The sequence below is a fragment of the Myotis davidii genome, unplaced genomic scaffold (assembly GCF_000327345.1).
Source record: "Myotis davidii unplaced genomic scaffold, ASM32734v1 scaffold64, whole genome shotgun sequence".
Classification (NCBI taxonomy): Eukaryota; Metazoa; Chordata; class Mammalia; order Chiroptera; family Vespertilionidae; genus Myotis; species Myotis davidii.
The window spans coordinates 4,300,225-4,313,680 of NW_006296226.1; the positions used below are offsets into that span (position 1 = coordinate 4,300,225).

At 41.6% G+C, this 13,456-nt stretch overlaps 1 protein-coding gene across 1 annotated transcript in view; it reads left to right on the plus strand.

Annotated features, from left to right (window-relative positions):
• The first annotated feature begins 2,445 nt into the window (after positions 1 to 2,445).
• HSDL2 (hydroxysteroid dehydrogenase like 2) overlaps positions 2,446 to 13,456 on the plus strand; it is a 45,769-nt gene continuing 34,758 nt past the window's right edge. The window contains exon 1 of the mRNA XM_006771190.2: positions 2,446 to 2,562. Coding sequence (XP_006771253.1) covers positions 2,546 to 2,562 — 17 coding nt within the window. The 5' untranslated portion in view covers positions 2,446 to 2,545. The remainder of the gene's footprint in view (positions 2,563 to 13,456) is intronic.

A 13,456-nucleotide genomic window follows, 5' to 3' on the forward strand; every position in this document is an offset into this window, starting at 1 on the left:
GTATATTTTTATACAAGGGGCCAGGGTATGAAGAGTCAGTTTCTTCTACAAGAGTCCTTTTGTGATAATTTAATATTAAGGTTTTCAATGTTTTAACTTTTGATATTTCAATTTAAGCTGGCATTTTCAATTTCCTATGTATCTGAGAATTACTTTTTAATATTGGAGAGTTAAACTTAATAGACTTTAGGAGTCACAAAGTGAAGACAAGCTTGACTATTTTATGATCATTTAAATAATATAAAAATGAAGTACAGTATCATGTACTATTTTAATGATGCAGTTTTAAGGAATTTCAAATGTATACCTCTTTTTATTTCCCCTTTATGGGAGTCCTACAGAGACCTCGTGCTATTTTTGCCTTAATCCAAATCAGGTTATAATTTATCACAATTTTGTTAATTAACATTTTGTGGTATTATATTTTCAATATTTAAATAACAGTGCCATCTGGTGGTTATTTTGAATGTTTTCATTTCTCGGGTGTGCATTTAAAAATGTAATTGCATGTAGAATATCCAGTAGCTGGTAACAGATGTTTAACTTTTTGAGAAATTGCAAAGCTGTTTTCCAAAGTGGCTGTGCCATTTTACAGCCCCATCAGCCATGTAAGAAGGTTACAATTTCTCTACAACCTGGCCAACACTTATTTTCCTTTTTTTTTTTTTCTATTATAACTATCATACTGGGTGTAAAGTGAAATCTCATTTTGAATTTGATTTGAATTTCCCTAATAATTAATGACATTGAGCATCTTTTAATGTACTTGCTGGCCATTTGTATGACTTCTTTGGAGAAAGGTCTACTCAGATCCTTTGCTCATTTTTCGATTGGATTCATCTTTTTGTTGCTGAGTTAAGAGTTCTTTATATATTCTGGATACTAGACTTTATCAGATATTTGATTTGAAACTATTTTCTCCATTCTATACTCAGTTTCTTGAGTATAGTTTTTTTTAATGACAGTCCTTATCAATAATTTTTCTAAAACACTTCATATTTACAACTACAGGCCTGGTGCATGAAATTCGTGCACAAGTAGGGTCCCTAGGCCTGGCCAGTGATCAGAGCTAATCTGTGGGGAGACCGGTGGGTGATTGGGGGGCCCCTGCTGGCATTTGCCTTGGCCAGCCTGGTGCCGCCCAGTCGCCTCCCTCTGTGGGGAGATGGCAGGGAATGGGGGTGGGGGGCTGCTTGCACCTGCCTTGGCTGGCCTGGGGCCTGCAGGCTTGGGGCAGCTCCTGCATTGAGCATCTTCCCCTGGTGGTCAGTGTGTGTCACAGCGACCGGTCGTTTGACAGTTGTTTCACCATTTGGTCAATTTGCATATTAGGCTTTTATTATATAGGATATAGGATAGTCTAAAGTACACATTGGCTACTCCTCATTCCTCCCACATAGACAGAGACCTTTGTCTTTTTTGCCCTTCCTGTAGCTCCAGTGACCAGCACATAGCAGGAGCTAATATCTGTTGAATAAGAAAATTCCTCCCGAGCATCTAAACACCATATCATGGATTGTAAATTCAAATGTCTATAGGGGACTGGCACGTGATATAAATGAGTAAATAGAGCTCTTCAGGGAGTTTCCAGGCTGGTTTCTCTAACTAGTCCCAGAAAGAACTTGATCATCCTGTTCTACCATTTCACAATACAAAGCAATTTCTTCATGTCTCCCTAAATATATGCCAGTCTTTAGTTCATTAGGGTAGCTGAGTCATGTCCAAGATGTACTAACAAAAGCAATATTGAGTCACAGAATTAACCTTATTGAGTCACTGAGTTTGGAGATTGCCTCGATTAGATATCGGCTAAGAGTAAAAAAAATCAGAGTTAACTGAATTCTTTGGTGTGACTATTGCAAAGAGCTGTGATCCAGAAGCTGACCCCCACCAGTGCCATCTACAGCCCCGCGAGGTCAGACCGGCTTTAGTCCAGATTCCGTGGGAGCCCACATGCGACACTCGCTGGTTTCGGGCCTGAAGTATCTGCGAGGAAAATCGTTCCTGAGGGCAGCCTCCGAGGGAGGATGGGCAGCCGGACAGACGCCCAGGCTTGCACATGGCAGGAGGTAAGTCCGAGAAGCAAAGCATTCCCAGGGCAGAGTCAAGGTCCCTAAAGCACGACTCAAACGGAGACCCCGCTGGCAAAGGAATGCAGCCCCGTGACCAGGAATCCAGAGTGGGCCGTGAAAAGGCGTACGCAGCAGGTGACGCGCCCAGCGATCTACGCGCGGGCTGGAGACCGATTGTCACTGTAGAGCCCGCGAGAGGGGCGGGGCAGAGTGGTCTCCCACGGCGCTTGCGCAGAGAGCGGGTTTCCAGGGCCAGGTAAGGGGAAGTGGTAACCACCGCCGAGCGCCGGGAGGGCCCAGTGCGTGCGCAAGCGCACTCAGCAACGTCCGGCTTCCAGTGCCCCGTCCTCGCAGACCTCGGGGCGGGGCCTCGGGGCGGGGTCTGGGGCGGGACTAAATGCGGAGGAAAGGACAGCCTGTCACTACACCCTCGCTGCTGTTGCTGTCGCCCCCGATTCCGAACGGCGAAAGTCATGTTACCCAATACCGGGTAAGGGGATGGGAGCCGCGGGGAAAGACCGGGCCCGCGCAGTGCGCCTGAGTGGATGGTCCGAGGGCCCGGCGGCGGCCGCGGCGGTGGGAGGGTTTATGAAGCTGCCTGTCGCGCTCTGGAATGCTGGATCGCGCTGGACGCAGTGTTCCTAGAATTGCGATAACGCTTGAAAAGTAACCGAAAGTTGTATACTTCAGAGTGGCAGCCATATATAAACTTCTTCCGCAGGTAAAGGGTCCTGAGTGGGTTACCCGCCGCCCGTAGGTCCGGCCCCATCTTGGCTTGAGCAATAGCTGAAGGCATGAAAGTTCTAGGTGAAAGGTCACTGGCACACTTGTGCGCCCAATGCGTTGTTCTCTTGGGCAGAACGCTCAATTCTGGAAAAATAAAATAATGGAATATTTTAAAAGTGATTTTCAAATTACTAACAAATAAAACTAATCTTATAGACATTTTTGTCCGGGGATTTTTTTTCGCTTTAAAAAGATTTCAATTGCGGTAAAATACACAATAAAATTTGCCATCTTAACCATTTTTAAGTGTGTAGTTCAGTAGTAAGTATATTCAGCCCTAGCCGGTTTGGCTCAGTGGATTGATCGTCCCACTGTGGACTGAAGGATCCCGTTTTTGATTTCAGTTAAGGGTTTGTACTTCAGTTGCAAGTTGGGACCCCTGACCTTGTAGGGGCTCGTAGAGGAGGCAACCAATCTGCTCCTTTCTCTCTGTCTCTACTCCCTTCCACTCTCTCTAAAAATCAATGGAAAAATATCTCGGGTGAGGATTAACAACATTATATACAAAAAGTATATTCATAGTGTTGTGCAACCAATCTTTAGAACTTTTTCAACTTAGAAAACTCAATACCCGTTTCAACAATTTCCCCCCTTCCCCAGCGCCTGGCAACCCACCATTCTGCTTTGTTTCTATAAAGTATGGGTATATTGAGCTAAGTAGCATGTCCATTATGTAATTTGCTTGAAACATGCAAACACATGGCCAAAAGATTTAAACAGCTCAAAAGTGAGTTTTTGTCATCCTTAACTAACAATTCTGTTACACTCTGGTATTTTCTCAAAAATATTCTGTGCATTTATAAATATACTAAAGACCTGGTGCATGGGAGGGGGGGGGGTCCCCTCAGCGCGGCCTGTGCGTTTTTGCTGCCAGGAGCCCTGAGGGGTTGTCCCAGCTGACAGTTTAGGCCCACTCCCCGCCCCCTTCCCCCCTTAATCTGGCAGTTGGACATTCTTAGCGCTGCCCCAGAGACAGGAGAAGCTCCCACAACCACCGCTGTGCTCACCAGCCATCAGTCCAGCTTCTAGCTGGGCAGCTCCTGCTTTGAGCGTCTACCCCCTCGTGGTCAGTGTGTGTCATAGCGATCGGTTGTTCCGCTGTTCAGTCGATTTGCATATTACCCTTTTATTATATAGGGTAGGATAGGATTTTGTATATTACCCTAAACACACACACACCACATTTTTTAAAATTATTAAATTTATTGGGTTGACATTGGTTAATAAGATTATACTAGAGGTCCAGTGCATGAAATTCGTGCACTGGCGGGCGGGGGGGGGTCCCTCAGCCCCGTCTGGGACCCGTGGGGGATTTCTGACTGCCGTGGAGGCGGGAGAGGGTCCTGCTATCACCGCTGCGCTCGCCAGCTTTGAGCCAGGCTTCTGGTTGTGTGGCGCTCCCCCTGTGGGAGTGCACTGACCACCAGGGGGCAGCTCCTGTGTTGAGCAATTGGCCCCTGGTGGTCAGTATGCATCATAGCAACCGGTCACTCCACCGTTTGGTCAATTTGCACATTGGCCTTTTATTATATAGGATAAGTTTTAAGTGTACTGTTCTATAATGCATCCTCTATAGATTGCATTGCATACACAACTTTTAATGGTAGCAAACTCTCTTCTGGGACTTGCTATTTGTACCTATATGTCTTAGACACACATTTTCAATACATATAACTCTTCTTTCCTTTTTGAAAAATATATTTTTATTGATTTTAGAGAGAAGAATGGAGAGGGAGAGAGAGATAGAAACATCAATGATGAGAGAGAATTATCAATTGGTTGTCTTCTGCAGGCCTCCCACTGGGGATTGAGCCCACATCCTGGGTATGTGCCCTGACTAGGAATCAGACCATGATCAGGTTTATAGGCCGATGCTCAACCACTGAGCAACACCAGCCAGACTCTTCTTTCCTTTTTATGGTTACATAGTATTCTATTGATGTACCATAATATATTTAACTCGATCCATCATTGGATATCAGATCATTTCTAGTTTTTTGTTACACCATCTTTGCTATAATGATTATCCACGTATTCACCTCTTTGCACATATTTGAGTAAATCCACATGAGAAATTCCTGCAAGTAAGGTTGCTGGATCAAAAAATATATGCACTTTAAATTTTGATAGCTAATACTAATAGCCCTCTAAAAAGGTTGCACGCCGCCACGAAAGGACGAATGAGACTTCCTAATCCAACACATTGGCAAACAGCAAAATGCTCAATAATAAAAATGTTTGTTTTGATCATAAAAATCTAGAGAAAAAATGGAACCTCATTATAGTAAAAATTTGAATCATGAGTGAGAATGAGGATCTTTGATATGTTTAAAGCAGTAGTCCTCAAAAGAGCACTTTTGACCCCCATAGGACATTTGAAAATATTTAGGAACTTTATTTATTTATTTATTTATTTATTTATTTTAGAGAGAGGAGGGGAGAGAAAGAAATATTGATCAGCTGCCTCCTGTATGTCCCCTCCTGGGGATTGAGCCTACAACTTGGGCATGTACCCTGATCAGGAATCAGTCTGGTTACCTCCAGGTGCAAAGGACAATGCCCAAACAACTGAGCCACACCGGCCAGGGCTGGGAACATTTTTGATTGCCAAAATTAAGAGGCTGGAGTATAATAGTTGGAGTCCAGGAAGCTGGTAAATACCCTATAATGGGCAAGGTAGCCCCCTATAACAAAGAATTATCTAGTTCAAAATGCCAGTAGTACAGAAATTGAGAAATTCTGGTTTAAAGCCATCTTTGTATCTTTTTCTTTGCCTGACTTACACAATAAAGTTTTTGATTGATCTCTGAGAGCTCTATTTAAAAAAAAATTGTTCTATGTTATGTGTCACAAATATTTTTCTCGGCTGTATCTTGACTTTGATTATGTAATTTATCATATAGAATGTGTTTTTATTGTGTCATAGTTATCAGTCGTTTCTTTTAAGGCTTTTGTGTTTTTATGCAAACCTATAAGGCCATCTTAAACCAAGATTTGTATTTTTATTTTTTTAATCCCCACCCAAGGATATTTTTCCCATTGATCTTTAGAGAGAGAGTGGAAGGGAGGGAGGAGGGGGCGTAAGAGAGAAAGAGAGACAGACAGAGAGACACATCTATGTAGAGAGGCACATCAACTGGTTGCCCTTCACACACGCCCCAAAACTGCAACTGAGGTGTGCCCTTGACCAGGAATTGAACCCGAGACCCTTCGGTCTTCACTCTAACCACTAAGCAAACCTGCCAGGGCTAAGATTTTTTAAAATTGGGCCCTGGCTAGTGTGGCTCAGTTGGTTGAGTATTGACCCATGCATCAGAGAGGTTGCTGGTTCAATTCTGGTAAGGGCACATGCCCAGGTTAGGGGCTTGATCCCCAGTGGGGCTTATGCAGAAGGCAACCAATTGATGTTTCTCTCTTATCAATGTTTCTCTCTCTCTCCTTCTCTCCCTTCTTTCTCTCCCTCCCTTCTCTGTCTCTCAAATCAATAAAAACATCTTTTAAAAAAGATTTTTTTCATTGGTAAGTATTCACCTAGTATTTTTGTTTTGGGATTTTCTTTGAATCTCAGATTTTTTCATCCTTTTGAGATGAAATACTATTTTGCATACTATTTTGGCATAGGAATTAAGTTAGGAAACCCACTTCATTTTGGTTCAGTTGGTTGGTTTTATAGTTGTCCCAGCACCGTTGACTGACTAGTGATCTTTTCCTTCCTGTTAGAAATCCCACCTCTATCATATATTGAACTAGAGGCCCAGTGCACGAATTCGTGCACCAGTGGGGTCCCTTGGCCTGGCCTGCAGGACTGGGCCGAAACTGGCTCTACGATATCTCCTGAGGGGTCCCGGATTGTGAGACAGCACAGGTCAGGCCGAGGTACCCCACTGGTGCATGATTGGGGTCAGGGAGGCATGTAGGAGGTTGGCCAGCCAAGAGGGACTGCGGGAGGGCTCCAAGGTGTGTCCAGCCTGTCTGGCTCAGTCCCAATCGGCCGGACCCCAGCAGCAAGCTAACCTACCAGTCAGAGCATCTGCCCCCTGGTGGTTGGTGAACATTATAGCGAGCAGTTGAGTGGCCCCAGCAGTTGAGTGTAATGCATATCATTAGCATATTACACTTTGATTGGTTGACCTGACAACCAGATAATTAGCATATTAAGCCTTTATTATATAGGTTTCTTGTATGTAGAGGGGTTGATTCTTGACTTTTTAATTCTATTATTTAGTCTGTCTTTCTATTTTAAATACTCTAATTTTCTAAAATGTTTTAATATTGGGAAGGCTAGTTCCTGCTTCATTTGGATTCTTTTTCAGAATTTTCCTGGTTATTCTTGAATGCTTATTTTTCCAAATGAACTTTAAAATGTTTGTATAGTTTTTTTAAAGCGATTTTCTTTTTTAAAATAGCCTGGCCGGCGTTGCTCAGTGGTTGGATCTCGACCTATAAACCAGGAGGTCAGGGTTTGATTCCTAGACATAGCACATGCCCGGGTTGTGGGCTCAATCTCCAGTGTGAGGAGTGCAGGGAGCAGCCAATCGATGCTTCTCTCTCATCATGATGTTTCTATCTCTCCCTCCCTCCCCCTTCCTCTCTCAAATAAATAAAAATATGTTTTAAAAACATAATAAAGTAGTTTAAAAATTTATCACCTTTATTCTGATTTTTAGGTACCAGAGAATTTTGGTAAATTGCAGTATAAGTTATCTCTACATTAGTAAGTTTTAGCCAACTATGTACAGAGGAATTTGGGGTCTTTCCTTCCTTCCTTTCTTCTTTTCGTCCTTCTATCTATATACTGAGGATCCCTCCCTCCTCCCACTTCTAATGTTTTAAAGATGGAGGAGTTCCTTAGCAGTACAGACCCAGGGTTCAGGTTAAGAGGAGCGGCTGCCTTTGCCTTTCTCCCAACCATGCCTGAGACTCTGAATGAGGAGAAAGATGTCCTTTATCCTACTGGGAATCAAGCCAGCTAGACTGGAGGCAAAGAAGTAAGGCTTTCTGAAGCAACATAGGACATGAAATAGTTATAAAGCTTTGAATATGAGTAGATACTGAATAATATAGAGGAATTATTATGAATATTCTTAGTTGTAATTATGACATTGCTATGTAAAAGTTAAAGATGCATATTTAAATGTGAAATTTTATGACCTCTGATACGTGCTTTCTGATAATCACTCAAAATGTTGATAATTATTGAATTGTTAAATAAACAAGGGAGCTTATATTATTTTCTATATTTTTGAATATATTTGAAAGTTCCATAATAAAAATATAATAATGGTCCTTAAGTGTCTTTGTACTGATTGTATATTAGTTGCAAGGGAAAGAAATGTAATTACACAGTGGATAAATCTGATAATATCATAATTGGATGATCAAAATTAATATTTCCATTAAGTACAGATGGACATCATGTGCTTCCAGGTGTGATACACTGTGGACATAATATTTTATATTCTGGCTGGAAATAACCTGAATCTAATCATAAGGACACATCAGTTGAATCCAAAGTAAGAAGCATTCATTTTAAAAAATAAGTGAAATTATATTCTTCAAAAAGTCAATATCATAAAAGACAAGAGAGGCTGCAAAAATGTTCTAGTTTAAAGAAGACTAAAGAGATATGACAACTAAATGCACTATCTGATCTTAAACTAGATTATGTACTGGAGGGCAAAAGTTACTCTAAAGCAGTGGTCGCCAAACAGTGGTCCATGAAGTCCGAAAGGTTGGTGACCGCTGCTCTAAAGGGTATTATTGGTCCGGCCAGCGTGGCTCAGTGGTTGAATGTTGACCTATGAACCAGGAGGTCACGGTTCGATTCCCTGTCAGGGCACATGCCTGGGTTGTGGGCTTGATCCCCAGTAGGGGGCTGCAGGAGGCAGCTGATCGATGATTCTCATCATCATTGATGTTTCTCTCTCCCTCTCTCTTCCTCTTTCTGAAATCAATAAAAATATATATTTTTTAAAGGATATTATTGCATCAATTGAAAAAATTAAAATATTGGCAGTATATTAGATAAAAGTAGTTATTGTATCAATGTAATATTTACTGAAGTTGATAACTCTACAGTGGTTATGTAAAATAACAGGCCATGACATATTCAACTTGCATTTAAGTAGATACACGGAAAGAGAAAGGGAGAGACAGAATGAGCATAAATGCTAAAGCAATTGAGCAAAATGTTAACAATATATGAATCTGGGCAAAGGATATATGTATATTCTTTGTACAGTTCTTATTCTTGCAATTTTTCTTAGAAGTTATTTACAAGTAAAAAGTTAAAAACAGTGATGTACCTGGGAATAAAGCCAATGGAAGATTTATAATACCTTTCTGTAGAAAATGATACAATTTATTGAAAGATACTAAATAAGTCTTAAATAGATAGTGATACCATGTTCATGGATTGGAGCACTCAGTATCATAAAGATATCTGTTCCTTCCAAATTTAATTTTAGACTTAGTACAATTTCTATCAAAATGCCAATTAATTTTACTTATGCAGTTAGCTAAGCTGATTCTGAAATATATGTGGAAAAGCCGAAGGTTCACGTATAGCCAAGAAACTCTTGAAGAAGAACAAATTGGAAGTATTACCATTATCAGTTATCAGGACTGATAAAACTATTATAGTTAAGACACTGCAAATTTTGTAGGTCAATGGAACAGAAAAGAACTCCTAGAAAGAGATCTACTTATTTATGGAGACTCGATCTTTATTTTGTTGTTTTTAAGCCTCACGTGAGGATTTTTTCCATCGACTTTTTTTTAGAGAGAGAAGAAGGGAGGGGGAGAGAAAGAAACATCTATGTGAGAGAGACACATTGGTTCGTTGTGTCTCACACTTGCCCTGACTAGTGCCCGGATCGAGCCTGCAACCACAACAGAGGTACGTGTCCTTGACTGGAATCAAACCCAGGACCCTTCAGTCCAAGGGTAGATGTTTTATCCACTGACCCAAACTGGCTAGGGCAGGAGACTCAGGCTTGAACAAGGATGGCATCAAATATCTGTGGGAAAGATGGGCTTTTCAGACTTTGGCAGTTGGTTATTCATATGGGAAGAAGTATAATTGGATCCCTACCTCAATTCATATACAGAAATTCTGGATAGATTAAAGAGAACAATGAAAAGTTAAACCACGATTTATTATTCACAGATCTTTGGGTTGAGTTTTTCTTCTGCTCGCTGTACTGGAAGTTGAGATCATTCATATGGTTGCATGTACCTGGGTCCTTGGCTGAGGCTGAAATGTCCTAAATGGCCTCACCCTGCAGATCCTCTCTCAAATGGTCTCTCATTATTTAGTAATCTGTCCTTGTTCTTTGCAGCATGACATTTGGCTTTTGAGAGAGAGAAAGTGGAAGCTGCCAGTCACCTATAGCCTAGGCCAGTGGTCGGCAAACCGTGGCTCGTGAGCCACATGCGGCTCTTTGGCCCCTTGAGTGTGACTCTTCCACAAAATACCACATGCGGGCACGCACGTACAGTGCAATTGAAACTTTGTGGCCCATGTGCAGAAGTCGGTTTTTGGAAAGGAGATACACGAAACAAGTATACAAGCTGAGTGTGGATGGGAGAGTTGGAAGGGGTCGACAGCGAACGTACCTCAATCAGATTGAGGACGTTTTTCGCAAAGGCCAGTTTAGGAGTACCCTAATTAAGTTAATAACAATGTACCTACCTATATAGTTTAAGTTTAAAAAATTTGGCTCTCAAAAGAAATTTCAATCGTTGTACTGTTGATATTTGGCTCTGTTGACTAATGAGTTTGCCGGCCACTCGCGTAAGCTTAAAAAGATGATAAGGCTAACCCAGACTCAAGGGAAGGAGGAAAATATGCTCCTTTTGATGGAAGGAATGCCAAAGGAATTGTAGCCATGTTTAATCTACAACAATGTCCTATAATCTAGCTGTTTCACCAGTAAATCTATATGCCCTAGACAAACTCTTGCACATGACTGGAAGAAATGTACAAGAATATTTATAGCAGCATTGTTCATAATACAAAAAAGAAACACCAAAACACCTTGAAACCACCCCCAACATCGATAAATAGTAGAATGAATAAATACTTTTTCATATATTCATATATGGAATATTATATATTCATTTTAAAAATTATTTTGGCCCTAGCTGGTTTGGCTCAGTGGATAGAGCATCAGCCTGCAGACCAAAGGGTCCCAGGTTTTATTCCAGTCAAGGGCACATGCCTTGGTTGCAGGCTCCTCCCTGGCCTGAGCCCTGCTCAGGGCTCGTGCAGGAGGTAACCAATTGATATGTTTCTCACATTGATGTTTCTCTCTGTCTTTCCCTCTCTCTTCCACTCTCCCTAAAAATCAATGGAAAAATACCCTCAGCTGAGGATTAACAAAAAACAAACCAAAAAAAATTGAAAAGAAAGTGGCATTTTTAAAAAAAAACAAATAAATAAAAAATTAATTATTCTTGGAAAGAAGCAAATCTTAGAATAACATTTATTATATGAATCTATTATAGAAAATTCAAAGTTAGGCAAAAAATAAATAGTGTATTGTCTAGACTGGTTAGGCAAAACTTTTTCTGTAAAGGCCATGTAGTAAATATTTTAGGCTTTGTGGGAAAGAGGCAAAATTGGAGCCATTATGTAGGTATAAGATGTATAATACATCATGAGAAAACCAATTTCCATTATATTTTTTATTGGTGAAATTCAAAATAATTGAGTACCTTTTTTTGTAATACAGATTCTACTAATGAGAGGAATAAAATTCTTTTTGGAGAGAAGGAGAGAGTGTAGTAGGTTCCTAGGACAGCGATAACCAAGTACTCTGAGTGGCTTAAAACAGAAATGAATTCACCCACAATTCTGGAGGCCAGAAGTCTGAAATCAAAGAATCAGCTGGGCCCTGAATCCTCTGAAATTTTGGATAGAATCCTTCCGTGCCTTTTCCTAGCTGCTGGCAATCCTTGGCATTCTTAGCTTGCAGCTGTCAGCACATGATACTCTTCCTCTGTCTGTCTACATAATTTCCCCTCCTCTTTTAAAGACACCAGTCATACCCTGGCTGGTGTGGCTAAGTGGTTAAAATGTCGGTCCACACACAGAAGGGTCATGAATTTGATTCCCAATCAAGGACACATACCTGGGTTGCAGGTTTGGCTTCCAGCCTCAGTTGAAGCACATGTGGGAGGCAACCAATCAATATGTCTCTTTCACATCGATGTTTCTCTCTCTCTTTCTCTCCTTGCCTCCCTCCACCCTCCCTCACTTTCACTCTCTCTAAAAAAATATCCTCAGGTGAGGATTAAAAAAAAAGGCACCAGTCATATTGGACGAAGGGACTACCCTATTTTAATATGATCTCATCCATACTAATTACATCTACAAAGGATTATATCTGGGCAAAGGATATATGTGTATTCTTTAAAGGATACAAATGTATTACATCAAATAATTCTGACATATTGGAGCTTAGTACTTGAACATATCCTTTTGAGAGATACAATTCAATCCATAACAGAGAGATAATGTTTTACAGATGAGCATTTATGCTCAATTTGATGCTAGAGAATACTTAATTTGAACCCCAATTACATGTTCTCTAGCATCAAATTGAGCATAAATGCTCATTTGTAAAAACACTAACAGATGGCCGAAACCAGTTTGGCTCAGTGGATAGAGCGTCGGTCTGTGGACTGAAAGGTCCCAGGTTCGATTCCGGTCAAGGGCATGTGCCTGGGTTTCGGGCACATCCCCAGTAGGAGATGTGCAAGAGGCAGCTGATCGATGTTTCTCTCTCATCGATGTTTCTAACTCTCTATCTCTCTCCCTTCCTCTCTGTAAAAAATCAATAAAAAATATATTTAAAAAAACAAAACAAAAAACAAACAAACAAAAAACACTAACAGATGAATGGACAGATTTGGCCCTAGTTTAGACGTGGGTATGTAGGTATCTATACTAATAAAAGGGTAATATGCTAATTAACCCTTGGTGGCAGGCCCCAGGCAGAGGTGATTAGGAGCAATCAGGCCAGGAGGGGAGGGCAGTTGGGGGCAATCAGGCCAGCAGGGGGGCAGTGGGGGGTTAGTTGGGGACGAACAGGCTGGCAGTGAGGGGCAGTTGGCATCAGGCCGGCAGAGGGGCAGTTGGGAGTGAGCAGGCCAGCAGTGGGGCAGTTGGGGGCAGTCAGGCCGGCAGTGAGGAGCTGTTGGGGGCAAGCAGGTCAGCAGTAAGAGAGAGTTGGGGGTGAGCAAACCGGCTGGGGGGGCATTTGGTGGCGAGCAAGCCAGCAGGAGTGGGGCAGTTGGACATCCCCTGAGGGGTCCCAGATTGAAGAGGGTGCAGGCCGGGCTGAGGGACACCCCCCGACACATGAATTTCGTGTACCAGGCCACTAGTTAGGAATAATAAAGAAACCAAGGGAATGAGTAATATTTATCTATTTTTTAAATTACATTTTATTGATTTTTAGAAGAAGGGAAAGGGAGAGAGATGACAGAGAATCATTGATCATCTGCCTCCTGCTAACAGATGAATGGACAGATTTGGCCCTAGTTTAGACGTGGGTATGTAGGTATCTATACTAATAAAAGGGTAATATGCT